Source organism: Danio rerio, chromosome 20 (assembly GCF_049306965.1).
Source record: "Danio rerio strain Tuebingen ecotype United States chromosome 20, GRCz12tu, whole genome shotgun sequence".
NCBI lineage: Eukaryota > Metazoa > Chordata > Actinopteri > Cypriniformes > Danionidae > Danio > Danio rerio.
In genome coordinates, this window is record NC_133195.1 from 45,585,579 (window position 1) to 45,603,602 (window position 18,024).

The 18,024-nt window shown below is 35.6% G+C and overlaps 1 protein-coding gene and 1 long non-coding RNA gene across 11 annotated transcripts in view; both read right to left on the minus strand.

The window, feature by feature from the left end:
* Window positions 1-3,170, minus strand: LOC137488685 (uncharacterized). Of its 2 annotated transcripts, XR_011007849.2 has the most exons (5): window positions 3,116-3,170; window positions 1,804-1,876; window positions 1,611-1,681; window positions 206-390; window positions 1-40 (listed from the first exon to the last, which is right to left on the minus strand). It is a non-coding gene; the product is annotated as an uncharacterized lncRNA (long non-coding RNA). The 2 variants fall into 2 exon arrangements; XR_012396032.1 differs by lacking the exon at window positions 1,611-1,681.
* A 3,654-nt stretch (window positions 3,171-6,824) lies between these two features.
* Window positions 6,825-18,024, minus strand: part of dcbld1 (discoidin, CUB and LCCL domain containing 1) — an 83,209-nt gene continuing 72,009 nt past the window's right edge. Inside the window, exons 12-17 of one of the 9 annotated variants that reach the window (XR_012395681.1) lie at window positions 17,416-17,500; window positions 14,834-14,883; window positions 13,838-13,957; window positions 9,656-10,820; window positions 7,865-8,601; window positions 6,825-7,733 (exon numbers count right to left, since the gene is read on the minus strand). Coding sequence is in view for 2 of the 9 variants with exons in the window: in NM_001039977.2 (NP_001035066.2) it covers window positions 10,258-10,823; window positions 13,838-13,957; window positions 14,834-14,883; window positions 17,416-17,500 (821 nt within the window). In the remaining 7 variants the exon portion in view is untranslated. Of the gene's footprint in view, window positions 10,824-13,837; window positions 13,958-14,833; window positions 16,807-16,884; window positions 17,501-18,024 lie in introns of those variants that run through there. The other 8 variants (XR_012395678.1, XR_012395680.1, XR_012395679.1 and 5 more) reach the window with 8 other exon arrangements.

An 18,024-nucleotide genomic window follows, 5' to 3' on the forward strand; every position in this document is an offset into this window, starting at 1 on the left:
TTTATCAGTGGTGTGGTATGGACATTTGTCCTCACTTTATCTGCGATTAAAAGATAAACAGATAATTAGTAGTGAACAAGTACTAATGTAAAAAAAGAAAAAATTAGGAAAAAAGTAGGCTACCTACGAAGCAAAAAAAAAAAAAACAATAAAAAAAAACAAATAAACTTAAAACCCTTTGAAATTAGCAAGAGCTTGAACTTACCAGTTTCTTCATTTGTTCGGGCTGCTCCTTTAGTTGATTTTCAAGCTTTTCCAAATCAAATTGGCCAAAGGAAGGTCAAATGTGTTCACATCTGGAATTTCATCACGTCTGTTTTGGTTTTGTGAGAATCAGGCCCAGCTGCTGCTTTATGACGTTGCATGATTTTAAAACTTCAGTCAGTCGTGCTAAAAAAGAAAAATAACAGATTAGTATAAATCAACCTGTAGCTTATTCTCATACAACTTCTGTAAATACAACAGTGGGTTAGACACTGCTGATATTCTCTAGTTGATCTTTACTTTCTAGCTGCATTAAACCTTAACAAATTTAGTGATGTCTTCAATTCTTACAAAGACATCACGAGATGCAATAAGTTCTGTCATGATCTCAAACTGCACTAGAACAAAGACTGTAAATGTTCATAGGTGTACTGCAGGAGTGTCCAAACTTTTTGGGCCGAGGGCCAGATGCAAAAAAACAAACGTTATCGCGAGCCAAATTTTACATACAATACACAGACACGTGTATGTATATATATATATATATATATATATATATATATATATATATATATATATATATATAAATACAGTTGAAGTCAGAATTGTTAGCCCCCCTAAATTATTAGCCACCGTTTATTTTTTCCCCAATTTCTGTTTAACGGAGAGTTAAACATTTTTTTCCACACATTTCTAAACATATTAGTTTTAGTAACTCATTTCTAATAACTGATTTATTTTATCTTTGCCATGATGACAGTAAATAATATTTGACTAGATATTTTTAAGACATTTCTATACAGCTTAAAGTGACATTTAAAGGCTTAACTAGGTTAATCAAGTTAACTAGTCAAGTTAAGGTAATTAGGCAAGTTATTTTATAACAATGGTTTGTTCTGAAGACTTAAGGGGCTAATAATTTTGACCTTAAAAAATTTAAACCGCTTTTTATTCTAGCCGAAATAAAACATAAGTCTTTCTCCAAAAGAAAAAATATTATCAGACATACTGTAAAAATGTTCTTGCTCTGTTAAACATCATTTGGGAAATATTTAAAAAAGAAGAAATAAATCAATGAGGGGCTAATAATTCAGACTTCAACTGTGTGTAGATAGATAGACAGACAGACAGATAGATAGATAGATCATAACAAGAACTGCTGCTTAATTGAATGCATGTAATAGCGAAACCCGGTGGTTATTTATTGAATTACGTTCATTTTTGTATAGCGGGCCAGATTCTATTGATATTTATAAAAAGCCTCGCGGGCCGCAGATGCCGTAGTTTGGACACGCCTGGTGTACTGGAATGTACAGTATCTGTGCATCTTGATGGTGGTCTTAAGATTTCTGCCATAGTCATTGATGGTACTTGTGGTGCTGCATTGATTTCTGAAATCTTCATACCTGCCTTTTATCCAGCCTCTTTGTTCCAAGTAATTTTTCTTCATCACGGTATAGATGTGTCTATACTGTCCCTTAATCAGATACATTTACAAAACAAAACATCACTTTAGTATAGTGCCAGGGCAAAACTCACAGGTTGTAATAGATCAATGACAATGTTGACAGTATGTGTTTAAAATAATTGCAAACAAACCTGTTCTGTCTTTAGATGTATGACAGGCGATCATCATCCTCCTCTGTCCTCTGTCGAGCTTCCTCATATGCATCTATAATAAAACATCACATTGTTGTTAACCTCCCGTAAAGAAAAGTTCAAATCCTGAAATACTATCAAAGTTAATTAATGCATATAATACCTATAGTGTAAATAATCAGTACACAGAAGGTTGCACAAGATTTATTCGGAGATTCATGCAGAGTGACAGCCTTATAAATCTGAGACATAGATTTGTAAGATGGTCAAGCACATGCATTATTCTGTACCCATGAAGATTAACCTACCATTGTGAAAAATGTTTGATGATAGCCAATAACAATAAACCATTTCAGCTGTTTGTGAAGCAATTAGTAATGTAATATCTGAAAAGCTCAATCTATGTTGAAAATGTATCAGCAGTTTACAGCTTATAATGGACTTTTAGCACACAACTATAACATGCCTATTCACGTTCAAAAGAGTGTGCCATTGACTTCTTTGGTCGTGATGTGCTGCAAAATGATCTCACTAACCTTTGTTAAACAAGAACAATAAGACTTAACCAACAAATATTGTTACCCATTCATTTAAATCAGAATTTATCACTGTCAACAACATAAAAAAAAACATCAAAATCTGCTTTAAGACGTTCAGTTTTACATTAACTGAACATTACAGCTTGAACAAAAGATATAATTGATTCACATAGGCTAAAACATATGAATTAAAGTGCACACTAATATATTTCTCTTGGATAATTTAAAGAGAATAGTAAACAGTCGAGTTTCGATCATTTTTCGTGACTAACTGCATAAACAAGATAAACAATATTTTATTAATCCAAAACGATTAGTTTTTATTTACACATAATCACAGAATTAATACTTTTGGATAAGTATACGCCTGTACAATGATTTTTTTCAACATCCACGGTACTTTATAATGTTAAATCAGGAAAAAACACGTTTTGCCATGTTAATTAATGGATTCGTCTACAGAAACTTTCTTTAACGCAAAGTAAGCATACACACAAATTCGTTTCATGTTTCTTTAAAATAATTAAAATAGTTTTCAGTTACTACACACGTTACAATCTAACATTGTGTAAAAGGAAAAGGAACTTTCAGACGTGTTTGTAACTTAACTGTTAGCGTTAGCATACATTAGCTCCAGTCGTGTTTCTTAAAGCAAGTTACATTTCGTATCAAACTGTTTTAAAGTACTAAACGCTGTTACAACCAAACACCGTGGAAATGTTTTAAGCTCTAAATTCGCTAATTATACAGAACACAAGCAGTAAAAAGCTTACCTTTCTGACCGGACTCCACGTGAGATTTTTTAAAAACCAAACCTTTTCTTCTTGTGATCTTCGTGCCATGGTGGTTGACAACCAGCTTTTTGGAGCATTACCGCCACCGTCTGGATTGGAGTTTGGATCAGGAATTTAGTAACGCATGTGTTTATTATGAAACCAACTTCTGCTTAAAAAAACAGTCAGCACAGGAGCGTGCTATCTCAAAAATAAGCAAATTTTACATAGTTTTTCTCTAGATGACATGTATAATCTATTTATAAATAATATTGTTTTGTTTGCGTCTAAACATTGCGACCATCCACACTAAATATTCTTTTTTTTTTTTTTTTTTTTTTTTGCTATCGTACCATGAATATTTTCTCAAATTATCTTTAAACGTGGAGCTAACAGATTACTAGATAAAATAAGAACTTAATCAGTTGCCATCAGCCGAGTCCTTGCCAGAAGCGGCCAGGACTCTACAGACAGACTCGGGCCGGATATGGTTGACCGGAATCGGGCCAGTGCTTTACAGCCGCATCACAACCGCATGTGCGCGAGCGAGCTGCGGCCCGCACTCGGCCCGGATAACACTCGCCGATGCCGAGTCGGAGCCGGAGGCGCCGGAGGGCAGCCGAGCTCGGGCCGATTACTGCCTGCTATCTGGGAAGGATGTACAATTTTAAAATATTTCTCTTGTTATCTCGAGAAAATGATACAGTAAAGGGCTGTATGTATCTGTAATGATCAAGACTTACAACTGTTTTCCTTCACTTGGCCTTTCCTGATTATCCCCAAAAGGACACTTTCTGGCACTGAGAAAGTTTACGTACTGTACAATGTAACTCAACTCCAGGTTCTTCTGAATGTTCGCTGGAGTGATTGTTATGGTATCACCGGATAATAACACGATATAACACTGAAATAAACGCAAGTTAACATTATAGACTAAGATACAAAGTAGTTGAGGGATCGCAGAAAACGAGGAACGCTCATGAATATTAATCAAGTAAAGTGACGTCAGCCCAATTATACTGATTTATTGGCTGAAAAGAAACGGTCGCGAGAGGCAAAATATTTATCCTATAAAAATATACATATATTTACGACGATCTTTAATCTTTAATATTAATATACGATTAGGCATTTTAACAAGATAAGGAAATCTATGTGTTTTAACCTTTTTAAAAGCTATTTCCTCATCTAGCAGGACTGTTTAAGCTCTTTAAAACAGGGCTACTAGGCATGAGCGCATCAATAAAGCATAAGTTTTGTGACACTATACAACAATTACTGTTTTACATTGCTTTCAGGGTTTTTGTAGGGTTGTGGTAGGTATAAACACAATTGATTGGTTAATTTAATGATTATTATAAGTAAATGAAAAAAACAACAACAAAAGGGTATATGCTGAGCTAGTGTTTTTCCCATACTGATTAACTTCCGGTGACCAGTTATTGTGAACATTTTTTCGATTTTATACGTGAGTTGCCCAAGCGTATAACGAGACTAAAAGTATATGCCCCCGTCATTAACGGCACGCTATCGCAGAAGCTCCATTAAATATATTGGGGTAAAATAAATGCTCATATTATAAAGGATGGGTGGGGGTAATTTAATGCAGTGCTTCTTGTACAATCTGAGACCCACTTTATATCAGATATCACTCAGCTAGTGGAGATCGCTGATTTTTAAAGAAAACAGACCTTAAACGTGCTTGCTTTTGCATTGGCATACAGTTCACCGGAAGCGCTTCCAATCAGACTCACCTGGGCTAGCTAATCAAGATCTTATTTGGCATTCTAGAAACATCCTTGCAGGTGTGTTGAAGCAAGTTAGAGCTATGATCTGCAGGACACCCGACCTCCAGAACCTCCAATGCAAAACAAACTATATCCTAATAAATCTATAGTTGCAAAAAACGCTTCAATATTTTGTGAACTATTTTTAGTCATAGACATAATATTTACATCTTGTTGAGAATTTTTTTTTAGATACACTAAAATGAAACAAATTACCGTATTTTAAGCTAGAACTTAGGTCATTCTAGCTTAAAATATTGTCATTTTTTATTCATTTGCCTGTATGATTGCATATCCATCCATTTCAGAATCAGTAAACACCTGGGCCATAACATGAAGTCAGATTAGCTTTTGGGTTTTAGGTACCTTGAACATCACTTAGCTTATCTTCTACATCTTATAACATGGTAACAAAAAGTAATTCAAGTCAAGCTGCCTTCATATTACCTAAAACCCAAGATTGATGCAAACTAAACTGTAACTTAACCGGCTAGCCAGCAAATCCAGCGTCAAGGTACCGGCTCCAGGTCAAAGATTCACTGTTGTGTTGTAACATACTGCATTCTTTGGGTGGGAAATGTGATACAGGGGGGGGGCTGAATGGTAGATTTAAAAGCAGAGTCACCATCAGCTGTTGTCCCATAACTAACATCCCACCGTTACATTCCTGACCCCTCTCCTGTGTGTGACATCCTGCTTTCACCAAATACTTACCCAATAGTGCTGATAGTTCACATATTTTAAAGTCCACATGAAATCAAAACTAACAATATTGATTTTGTTAGCTCACATTGCTAGTTTTGTGGTGAACAAGTGTCCTCTTTTAAAATTGAAAGCTAATTTAACTACTGTTATTTTACAGTAAATGTCTGTAATGGCCATAATTTTACGGGAAATTTCTGTAATTTAACTGGTGTTATTTTATGGTAAATGTCTGTAATTTAACTTGTGTTATTTTACGGTAAATGTCTGTCATTTAAATGCAGTTATATTGCAGTAAATGTCTGTTATTTAACTGCTGTCATATTACGGTAAATGTCTCATTTAACAACCGTTATTTTTTTGGTGAATGTCTGTAATTTAATGACTGTTATTTTACGGTAAATGTCTGTCATTTAATGGCCGTTAATTTATGGTAAATATCTGTAATTTAATGACCATTATTTTACGGTAAATGTCTGTAATTTAAAGACCATTATTTTACGGTAAATGTCTGTAATTTAAAGACCATTATTTTACGGTAAATGTCTGTAATTTAATGACCATTATTTTGTGGTAAATGTCTGTAATTTAATGACCGTTATTTTATGGTCAATGTCTGTAATTTTTTATTTAACGAGAATTGGAGAACGGCAGACTTAATCTTTTATCAGTTGAGTTTGTCACCATTCAGACACATCGCCTATCCGTGCTGCTGTGTTTGCACATGTTTAAAATCTTCCAGATAACCGGCAGGGCTAATGGTTGAAATAGACATGGCAAGAAACCTGCTGCACTGCTATCGACTGTGTCTGCATTCAGACTAGGGGATTCAGGAGAAGAGAAGTCCTCCTTATTTATAGTGTTTATATAAATTGAACATATTGCTTATCTTTATAATGATATAACAAATTGTGGTTACATATTATAAGAAATGACAAATAACATATATGTAGCAGAAAATTAAAGCATTTACTGTTTATTTCTTTGGATTTTAACTTTGCGTCAACCTCTTTCTCCACGCCCAATTCTCCCTCTGCTCACAATGCTCCACTTCCATCATGGAGCATTCCATGAAAAAAATTCTGAGGTAGACTTGAACTGAAAACAGGGGTTTTATGACCCTTTAGAGTCTGTTTCTCTAGAAACTGCCTCACAATACAAAGCGTCCGGTTCATGTGGACTTTAAAGAAGAAGAAGAAGAAAAAGAAAAAAAGGACAGGTTGAAACGCTGGTGCTTTTAATCAGAGTTTAGACAATAACAAACAGCACTGAGATTCTCAGTGGCAAAGCACTTCAACACACCAGCATCAGCATATCAAACACTAACCATCCCCCGAAAATACATTTCACAGAAATTAAGACCTGTCAGTAATCTTTAACAGGGATTGTCCCTTAAACAGCAGCAACTCACAGATCTTCTGGATGCATAAAGGGATAGTTGACCCAAAAAACTGAAATATTCGATTATTCAAAACTATGATTTGTCCACCTTTTTTTTTTTTTTTTTTGGAACATTTCTACTCGTTTTTCCCCATTAAAATGATTTCAAATACATCTTTTTGAGTAAACTATCCCCTTAAAATAATCATCGGCAGCACAAAGTAACATCTTGTTTTGTTTTCTCACTAAATATACATTTCAAAACTGTACATACTCCTTTAAACGATGCACATTAAAACAAAAAACATGATTCAAATATACAATTTTAGTCTGTTATTGCTTTAAACAGTTCATTTGCACAATATGCGACAACATTCAGCATGAGGAAAGTTCAAAACCTCTGAGATAGCAGAACAAGAGATGAAAAATGGTTGAATTGAACACCCCTTACACCCCAATATACATAGAAAACCAGCAGCATGTTGAACCCAGACCGCTTCCAGGATCATCTTTTTGCTTGCATTATGAGATCAAGTAAAAACGCATTGATTGCTTCCAGTTTATATGATGTCAGGCTACTTTAAATAATGTACATGCTGGCAAAATAGCACATTGTTCACTTTCATATGCTTCTAAAACTGCGTAATTGTAAAAATTGGTTGAAATTTTTCACCTAAAAATGAAAACGTGTTCATATTCTCACCCTCATATGAGATTTTAGAGCAGAGATGTCCAAACTCGCTCCAACCCTAATTAAACACACCTGATCCAGCTAATCAAGCTCTTACTAGGTATACTAGAAACTTCCTGGCAGGTGTGTTGAAGCAAGCTGGAGCTAAACACAGCAGTACACCGGCACTCCAGAACAGAGTTTGGACACCCTTCCATTAGAAAATATTTTTCCATACAGAACATTAAACATAATAATAAAAGAAGATTATAAGCTGAAACTGTGGTAATTGGTGATTTGTAATAGAAGCTTTCAGAGTAAAACAAAAATCAGCATGTAAACAATGAATACCAGCAGCTCTAGACCATATTTTGTTCTTAAGAAGCAAAAACAATTGATTATTTGCACTCTAGACTGTTGAATGTACTTAATATTCAGTATTTTGCTTTGACCAATCATTTCAGTTGATTAGACTTCAATGTATCACCCTGGTTATTAATTTTGCTTGACCTGTTGTTGTTTTTATTAATTGACAGAGCCAGTAGCCATTGGCTTTTAATGAATCACCAAGAACCACAGTTTCAATCAAATATTTTCAATAATATTTTACTCGTCACCGACATCTTAATTGGCCTGGGTATAAATAATTAACAGCAATTTTGATTGTTAAAGGGATAGTACACCTTCTAAAAAATGAACAAGTACTCTTTATTTATTACTCTCCCTCAAGTGTTTCCAAATGTCTGAGTTTTTTTGTTCAGTTGAAGCTGAAAACCTGTAACCATAGACTTTCATAATATTTGTTTTTCTACTACTAAGTCAATGGTTACAGGTTTCCAACATTCTTCAAAATATCTTCTTTTGTGTTCAATGAGTCCTAAAACGGTTAAAAAAAAAGATTGAAGAATAGCCTGTAACCATTGACTTCTGTAGTAGAAAAACAAATACTATGGAAGTCAATGGTAACAGGATTCCAACATTCTTCAAACTATCTTCTTTTGTGTTCAATAATTCTCGAACCAGTTTAGAACGAGTGAAAAATAACCTGAAACCATTGACTTCTATAGTAGAAAAACAAATATTATGGAAGTCAATGGTTACAGATTTCCAACATTCCTCAATCTTTTGTGGTCACTCGTTTTAAACCTGTTTGAGATTCATTGAAAAATAACCTGTAACTATTGACTTCTATAGTAGAAAAATAAGTACTATGGAAGTCAGTGGTTACAGGTTTCCAACATTCTTCAAAATATCATCTTTTGTGTTCACTTATTCCAAACCTTTTTGAGATTCATTGAAGGATAACCTGTAACTATTGACTTCCATAGTAGAAAAACAAGTACTATGGAAGTCAATGGTTAACAGATTTCCGGCATTCTTCAAACTATCTTCTTTTGTGTTCAATGAATCTCAAACCGTTTTAGAACGAGTGAAGGATAACCTGTAACCATTGACTTCCATAGTAGAAAAACAAGTACTATAGAAGTCAATGCTTACAGGTTTCCAGCATATTTCAAACTATCTTCTTTTGTTTTCAATGATTCTCAAACAGGTTTGGAACGAGTAAAGGATGACCAGTAACCATTGACGTCCATAGTAGAAAAACAAATACAATAGAAGCCAATGGTTACAGGTTTCCAACATTCTACAAAATATCCTCTTTTGTCTTCAATGAATCTCAAACAGGTTTGGAATGAGTGAAAGATAGCCTGTAACCATTGACGTCCATAGTAGAAAAACAAATACTATGGAAGTCAATGGTTACAGGTTTCCAACATTCTTCTTTTGTGTTCAATGAATCTCAAACAGGTTTGGAACAAGTGAAGGATAACCTGTAACTATTGACTAACATAGTAGAAAAGCTAATACTAAGGAAGTCAATGGTTACAGGTTCCAACATTTTTTAAAATATCTTCTTTTGTGTTTAATGAATCTCAAACAGGTTTGGACGAGTGAAGGATTCCCTGTTACCATTGACTTTCATAATATTTGTTTTTCTACCATGGAAGTCAACGGTTAACAGATTTCCAGCATTCTTCAAACTATCTTCTTTTGTGTTCAATGAATCTCAAACCATTTTAGAACGCGAGAAAGATAACCTGTAACCATTGACTTCCATAGTAGAAAAACAAATACTATGGAATTCAATGGTTACAGGTTTCCAACATTCTTCAAAATATCTTCTTTTGTGTTCAATGAATCTCAAACAGGTTTGGAATGAGTGAAGGATCAATAAATGATGGCAGAATGCTCAGTTTTGGGTGAACTATCCCTTTAAGCATATTCAGAGTCTGAAACGATGATGTAAAAGCATTCAAATATATCTCGTATTCACAGTTTGCGTTCGAGTAGAGAACATATGCATCGTGCAAACAAACTGCATATTAATAATAAAATAAACAGCACAATTTAAAAAATATTGATTCATCAAGACAAAAAAAAAAGAAAATCTCATATAAAAACCATTAAATTACAACAAACCAATTTTGGCCTCCACAGTCCTTTCCTGCGAACTTACTAAAAAACATGTCGCTAATACTCAAATAAGTTACGAAGAGGTGATTTTGTTGAGTCAGGTACATTAAAAGGCAGTAAAACTCATCTCAGCTTCCATCAGAGCTGCTGCCTTCAGGCTCAGACCGGCTTCCTTCGGGATCTGGTCTCAATCCGGAGAAAGGCAATCTAACACAATCTCTGGGAGTTGAGTAACACTCCTGATCCTGAGATTTAATCTGGGGTCTCTGATATTCAGGGCCATTCAGGACAACAGCTTTGCGGATTTTAGGGCTATCATAGATGTCCTCTGGGGAATTCCCTCGATCCGGCTTTACTTGAGGTGTTTGGTAGCCCCCGGCCAGCCCTCCAATCACTTTCCTACAGTTCCCGCCTTCGACTGCCCGAAACGATGGGCTTTTGTTTAGCACCACTCCTGGCACACTATAGCTAGCGTCAGGGATGAAGGGGTCTTTGCGGAAGGCGTGGCGCTCGATTATGGGTGTGGCATATTCAGGCTCCTGATTGGTCAGTGGCAAGGCGTACTGGATGCCTGTCTGCAGGTGGTCATAGTGAGAACTTTCCATGTCTTTAGTTTCGGTGTCCATCGGTCTGAACGTTGAGCCTTTTCGGGACACTGTGTCCGTGCCGAGCATCAGTGGTTGTTGGTACTCTGCTGAAGAAAATTGAGAAGGGAAATAACTGGAATTAGAATTGTTGTTCTAAAGAGAACTCTGGGATTAGTGGGAGATTCGTTTTTTTTTAATGTACTATTTAAAATTATATCTGTAATATTTATGTACATTCTTGGGGATAAAATTAATATACAGTTGAAGTCAGAATTAATAGCCCCCCTGAATATTTAGAATTTTTTCAACACATTTGTAAACATAATAGTTTTAACAACTCATTTCTAATAACAGTTTTCTTTGCCATGATGACAGCACACATTACATGTTTTGAAAGTTGCTGCTTTTCTATTATAAACCGTTCAAAGAAGGTACGGTGAGGTACGGTTCCAGTTCTGTTTCCATACTCTTCCCAGTTTCTCCATAGCTGGCTAGGTTGAAGTGCGCTATTTATTCATTCATTTCCTTTTCAGCTTAGTCCCTTTATTAATTAGGGGTCACCACAGCGGAATGAACTGCCAACTAATCCGGCATATGTTTTACGCAGCGGATGCCCTTCCAGCTGCAACCCATCACTGGAAAACACCCATACACTCTCATTCACATACATACACTACAAACAATTTTCATTCATTCATTCATTTATTTTCTTTTCGGCTTAGTCCCTTTATTAATTAGGGGTCACCACAGCGGAATGAACCGTCAACTTATCCAGCATACGTAGCGGATGCCCTTTCAGCTGCAAGCCATCACTGGAAAACTACCATGCACTCTCATTCACACACATACACTACAGACTGAAATGACAACTGACCCAGCCTAGGCTCGAACCAGCGACCCTCTTGCTGTGAGGCAGCAGCACTACGCACTGTGCCACCGCACTATCTATTAATCTTTTGTTATTGAACGAAGCAAATATCTCTGTTTACATTAGATTCAAAAGAGTTCCAATATCATAGCTGAAAAAGAAAGAAAACTTTTTGGTTGGCTAAAGTTTTTGCTTTCTTTTCTGAATGTTGAACATCTCATGACGTGTATATGGAGGATAAGGGAGCTCTCTGATTTCTTCTAAAATATCTTCATTTGTGTTCTGAAGATGAAAAAAGGTCTCAGGGGATTGAAATGACATGAAAACGTGTAATTAATAACAGAAATTTCATTTTTGGGTGAACTAACCCTTTAAGATTGTTTCATGCCAGAAATAAAGTGCTGGTTTAAAATCTGTCTGAAGTCTTGCACAAACCCTGACTCATCAATAATTACAGGTCTGTAGAAGAGTAGGGAGGAAAACTGCCAATTAAAAATCAGCAGGCAGTTTCCATCTGGCAAACATTCAACCATTTGAATGAGATTTTTTTAAGTACTTGGCACATTTTAGGAAGATAAATTAGCCCACAAGTTTATCAGACAATGAACTTATCTCAAGTAAGGGTGTTGTGTCCTGAATTAAATGAAAGCTCTTTCTTTGAGTCTTGAACAAAATGCCCTAACAGGCCATCACGAGCAATAAAACAAAACGATATATCATTCATTCATTTTCCTTCAGCTTAGTCCTTTATTTATCAGGGGTCACCACAGCAGAATGAACTTTAAAGTATTAATACTTGTATATAAATCACTAAATGGCCTAGGACCTCAATACATTACAGATTAGCTCACTGAATACAAATCTAACAGATTAACATAACATAACTAATGTAATGTTAATAGCATAATGCAAATATTGCATTCATGCTAACAAACAAAGGATCAAACAGAAATATTAATGCAGTTCAAATATATAAACTATGAATTGTCCACTTTAAACTAATTATAAATATATATTTATATTGTTCAATTATGATGATTAAAATATTTTTTTTTGTCAAATTATTTTGTGGCTAAAAGTATCGATTTAACACCGGTATCAAATTAACCCCAAATGATACCCAACCCTATTGTAAAGAGTGACCAATGTAACTTAAAGATTCATGAAACCCTACAGTACTTTTTTTTTTTTAGAGATTTTAACAGATTTGTGTGTGTTGAGCATCAGTTAAGACAATGTTAGCACCTATTAGCTTTAATTGTGGGGAAAACTGAATGATTTTGAGCTTTTGTCAGCTAATTTCAGTTTCGGGGTTTAAAATTATTTTTGGGGCGGGATCAAAATCAGCGAGGTAGCCCAGAACAACAAGTACAAAGATGACGCGTCAGTTTCTAATTATTATTCATAGCGGAGTTTTCTTATCCTATGAGAAGAGTCTGCTTCTTAATTATTCATGAGAGCACGTGCTTCCCGAAGGCCAAGTGCCAAGCCCAAGCTGTGACACACGGACCTTCGGCACACAGTATTCAGCTCTCCATGAAGGGTTGTATGTGTTTGTTTCCATGATCCACGGGGTTTGTTGCATGTTTTTCCCTGCAATCCTGTCAGGGCCAATACAGCAAAGCTGTTTGTGTCCAGCAAGCATTTTTGTCGGGAGAGCAATACGAGAACTGGAGAATGGCGGACGTTGTCTTTTATTAGGAGTTTGTTCACATTTAGACACATCGCCGTGCTTCTGTGTTTGCCTAAATTCTTTAGATTACCAACAGGGCTGATGGTTAAAATAGACAGGGCAAGAGACCTGCTGCACTGAGTCTGCATTCAGACCTATGATTCAGACCCGGGGATTGAGGGAAAAGTCCTCATTTATAGTGTTTATATGCACACGATTATCTTTATAATGATATAAATTGTTGTTATCTGTATATGAAATTATGAATAACAAATGTAGCAGGGCATTAAATTACTGTTTTTCTTTGCATTTTAACTTTGTAAACTATAAACTCGTCTCCTCACAGTTTGTGTCTTATTTTGTGAGCTAACAGACAACAGTTGTTCGCTCCCCTCCTTCTCCCCTGCTGGCCACGCCCACTCTTGCCCTTTGCTCGCGGAGCTCCACGCCCATTATCATGCATCGTTTGAAAAAATTCTGAGTTAGACCTGAACCGAAAGTGAGGGGTGTCATGACCCTTTAAAACACAATGATTTTGACAACGCCTGTTGTCAAAATTATTATTTTTAAGTGTACCGTACCTGCCATTGCACTGGTCACCAGGTCCAGCTTCTGTATGGGGTCTTTCTCAGAGCTGTATTTGATGGTGAACTCAGTAGACTGGTGTCTGGTAAACGGCTGTTTTATCTGTCGCCAGCAACCTGTAGACGAGAATCAGACAGAACTGTCAGCTGCTCTGTGAAAGATGGTTTTATCTCTGTGCTCTGAGTCGAGCAGTTAAAGCCTTAAATTATACATGTCTGAAAGGGCACAACACAACATATATTTGAAAGAAGGGATACGTCATGAGGACTGAAATCATCATCAACTTGGAGAGTATTAAATGTAAAAAAAAAAAAACATTTTATCATTTACAAATGGTGTAATTGTTTTACTTCATGGTAACACACACATACCTTGTATTAGTCATATTGTGGGGACCAAATGTGCCCACAAGTATAGCAATACCAGTAAATTTTGACCTTGTGGGGACATTTTTGGTGTCCCCATGAGGAAATAGTATTTTAAAAATGTAAAAATGCACACTGGCTCCTGTGAGGAATGGGTTTAGGGGTCGGGTGATACACAATTTGTACAGTAAAAAAATCATTACGTCAATAGAAAGTGCCCATAACAATTGTTTTGTTGTGTGTGTGTGTTTCTGTTTGTATTTCTCACACAAACAAAGATCTGATTCCCAATAGACAAGATTAAAAAGGTATACGTTTTTATAGTTATATCTTGTGACCTCATCACATACTCTTTTTTTTTTTTTTTTTTGGTTGTCTTTGGTGCAGTTTGACTGAAAGGTAAACACAACACAGACCAGAGTTAACTATTTGTTTGCTTGTTTAATATGCGTCAAAATTCCTAGATCAGGAGTCATTTCTTTTCCACAAAATATGGTACGTGCTCTACAAAAAGTGAGACACCTTGGGTCAAAAGTTGTTCGCCGCAAAACTAGCAATGTGAGCTAACAAAATCACATGGTAGTTTTGATTTGGTTTAAATGCTGAATCCAGCTCAGTTAATTTTACCTGTATGATGTGTGTCCGCAGAGTCGTACGTGTTCTCCTTTGTCTTCTTACTGTGAAGCAATAAAAATAAAATCAGTGTTGGAGACACAGGTGGCCAAGTCTAGACTCTCTCACCATCTTCATCAGTCTTAAACGACACAAGAAGCCTTACTATTCCCCTGAAACACCTCTGTAAGAGCTTTCCATTCATTCATCCTCATTTCCCCACAATCCCCCATCCCTGAGCTCTATCTCTGGAGAATAATGCACATCTCCTGACTCTGACCTCTGACCCTCAACCTCCTCTATTCTCCCCAAACCAATGCTTTATCTGAACTGCAATCCAATGTGTTGCTGAGGAATCAAAATGTGTATATCAGCTTACGCTTGCTCTTTTATTGAATGCAAATCTATTAAGGCAGACTGAAAGAGCAATGGTGCTTCAACCAGGTGCATGATAGTAGGTTTTATTATGATTTATTGTATTATCATTGTATTGATACATAAGCTGCTTCTGCTTACTGTAACAGGTATAATATAAGTTAGGGATCCACACAATCAATTTGTTTTGGGACACCATGAAGGAATTAAGTTAACATTAGATTGTACAAATTTAAGTACATTGAACAAAACAGATAAGTTGTCACCAAAAAAACTCAAGAATTGTGTTATTGAGCTCATTTCAAATAAGTAGTTTGAACAAACAGCAAATGCCATAATTTTGAGTGTCGTTATCGCAGAAGTGGCTTTATTCTGCAAAAACAACCGTGCTGAATCTATTTTATCCTGCTTATTACATGGCTACTAGCCACAAAACATAAAAATTGGACACAAAACAGTGTTCTGAGCTATAATAGTTTAGATTAAATCTTTAATTAAACCCAAAGCTGACAGAAATGAAAACAGCCGAATGGAGTATGCACTAACTTGTGCATTATTCAGTCTCAAGATGGCACAAACTCAAAAATGCAAAGCTGACCGAAATGAAACTGGATAAATAAAGCATATACAAACCTATATATTATTCATCCACAATTGAAAAACAGGTATGACAAACAAGTAGATGCAAGTATATGGACGTATTAATTGACAGTCAAGATGTTATTTAGCGATTGTTATCCAGGAATAATATGCATTGGAATGTTGCGACCAACCAGAATATTCCAGAAAGCTGTGTAATGAACAAAAGTAACTACACTGTGTATTACGTTATTTTATGTACAGTAAACATTGAGGGAAAATTAATGATTCAAATTAATTAAATTGCAAAAGGATTGTAGAGTACAATAGGAAACACTTTACTATAAGATCTATAACATCAACAGTGTGAAATAGCTACAACTATTACTGAAGTTATTTTAATGTCAGTTAAAATCGATCAAAAATACAAAATACAACTAACTTTATTAGTTATTAGCACATTTAAATAAAATACTTCTGATTTTAATGAGTTGTAAGACTTTAACTAAGGAATTAGTGTTACCCAAGATGAAAAAATGCATTGCAAGTAGCTTTAATTAGTCAGGATTCCATCCTAACATGAAGTGAATCTTGTCTAAGTTTGTAAAACAATATTATTACAATAATCCAAATGTGAATTAGATGCGCACATGTGGGTGTAATATTTGCTATGTCAGAGTTTATTCAGAAAACTCAAGTCCAAAACTACATTTTGCGAATTAAGATGAGATTTTTATTTGAAAGTTGGCGTTTTAATCACTCGTTTCTCATGTGATACTTCAAAATGCACATTAACACAGGGTAATGAAAACCCAGCTATTGTCAGTTTAGTTTAATAATCAAATAATGACAAATGGATCCTTATTGTAAAGTGTTAATGAACAATATGGCTATAGAGAATCAGGACATTTCCAATCAATATCTCAGGAATGCTGTAGGGCAGTTTTAACATAATGTAATGTGATGTGCATTTATAGAGCGCATTTATTGTGTATGGCCAAACACCCAAAGCGCTTCACAATCATGAGGGGGGTCTCTCCGCACCACAACCAGTCTGGAGCATCCACTTGGAAGATGTGCCAGGACAATGGGGTTACACCCCTACTTTTTACGTGAAGTGCCATGTGAATCTGAATGTTCTTAAAAGCATCATCTATGTAGAGGCCACAATAACAACATGTTCAATCGCCCATTATATTGTATTATTGAGTATGTCTGAAGCATCTGTGAGCATCTAAACATCTGAGGTAGGCTGGGAATCACTGGGGCTCAAACTGTGTCTGCTGGGATTGATAACAGGACTAGTAAATGAACTGAGATAAGCTAGCTTTGCTCCAATGAATGCAAACATATTTGATCCTGCCACCCTTCAAAGTCAGACAAAACATACAGAATACAGACAAAACAGTCGTTCAAGCTTTGTTCTTTCAAAATGAAAACTGACCTATTTGTGTTGTCAATACAAATTCTTAGTCTCATTGTGCTCTACTTTATATTGTATGCTACTTGTTGATGCAGTTGATTGACGTTAAGATAACCAGAATGAATAATTAGCATAAAGTCGTTAAGGTACAGATGCAAAAAGACTGTTGAGTGAAAGACATACAAAAAAGAAATAAATTAAGAAAATAAAACTAACTTACCTATGCAGCATTTTAACTACACAGACTGCCACCAGGAGCAGAACCACAAGCAGAATGGTGGGCACAATTATTACAATCAGATTAACTAAAAAGAGAAGAAAAAAAGTGAAAGTCAGAGACCAGGGAAAAAAGAAGACTCTCTTTGTATTTATTTACAGGGTCCAGTTTTGGAACCATGAATTTTAAGAGATAAGCAAGATATCCATAAACTAATGTATTAATGTATTATAAAAAATACCAAAAATTATATACTATTTCTTTAAATCTCCCAAGCTGTACGTGGATAGATTAGACAAACAGAATGAAAGACAGACAGAATGACAGAAAGACAACAAACAGAACGACAGACAGACAGTATGACAGACAGTACAACAGACAGAGAACAACAGGCAGAATGACAGACAAACAGACAGAACAACAGATATAGAAGGACAGACGGACAGAACAACAGACAGAACGTCAGACAGAACAGACAGAGAAAGTCAGAGAGAACGTCAGACAAAATGATAGACAGACAAAACAACAGACGGAGAATGAGAGAGAGTGTACAACAGACAGAATGACGGAAAGCCATGAATCACAGACAGAATGACAAAACTAGACAATGAC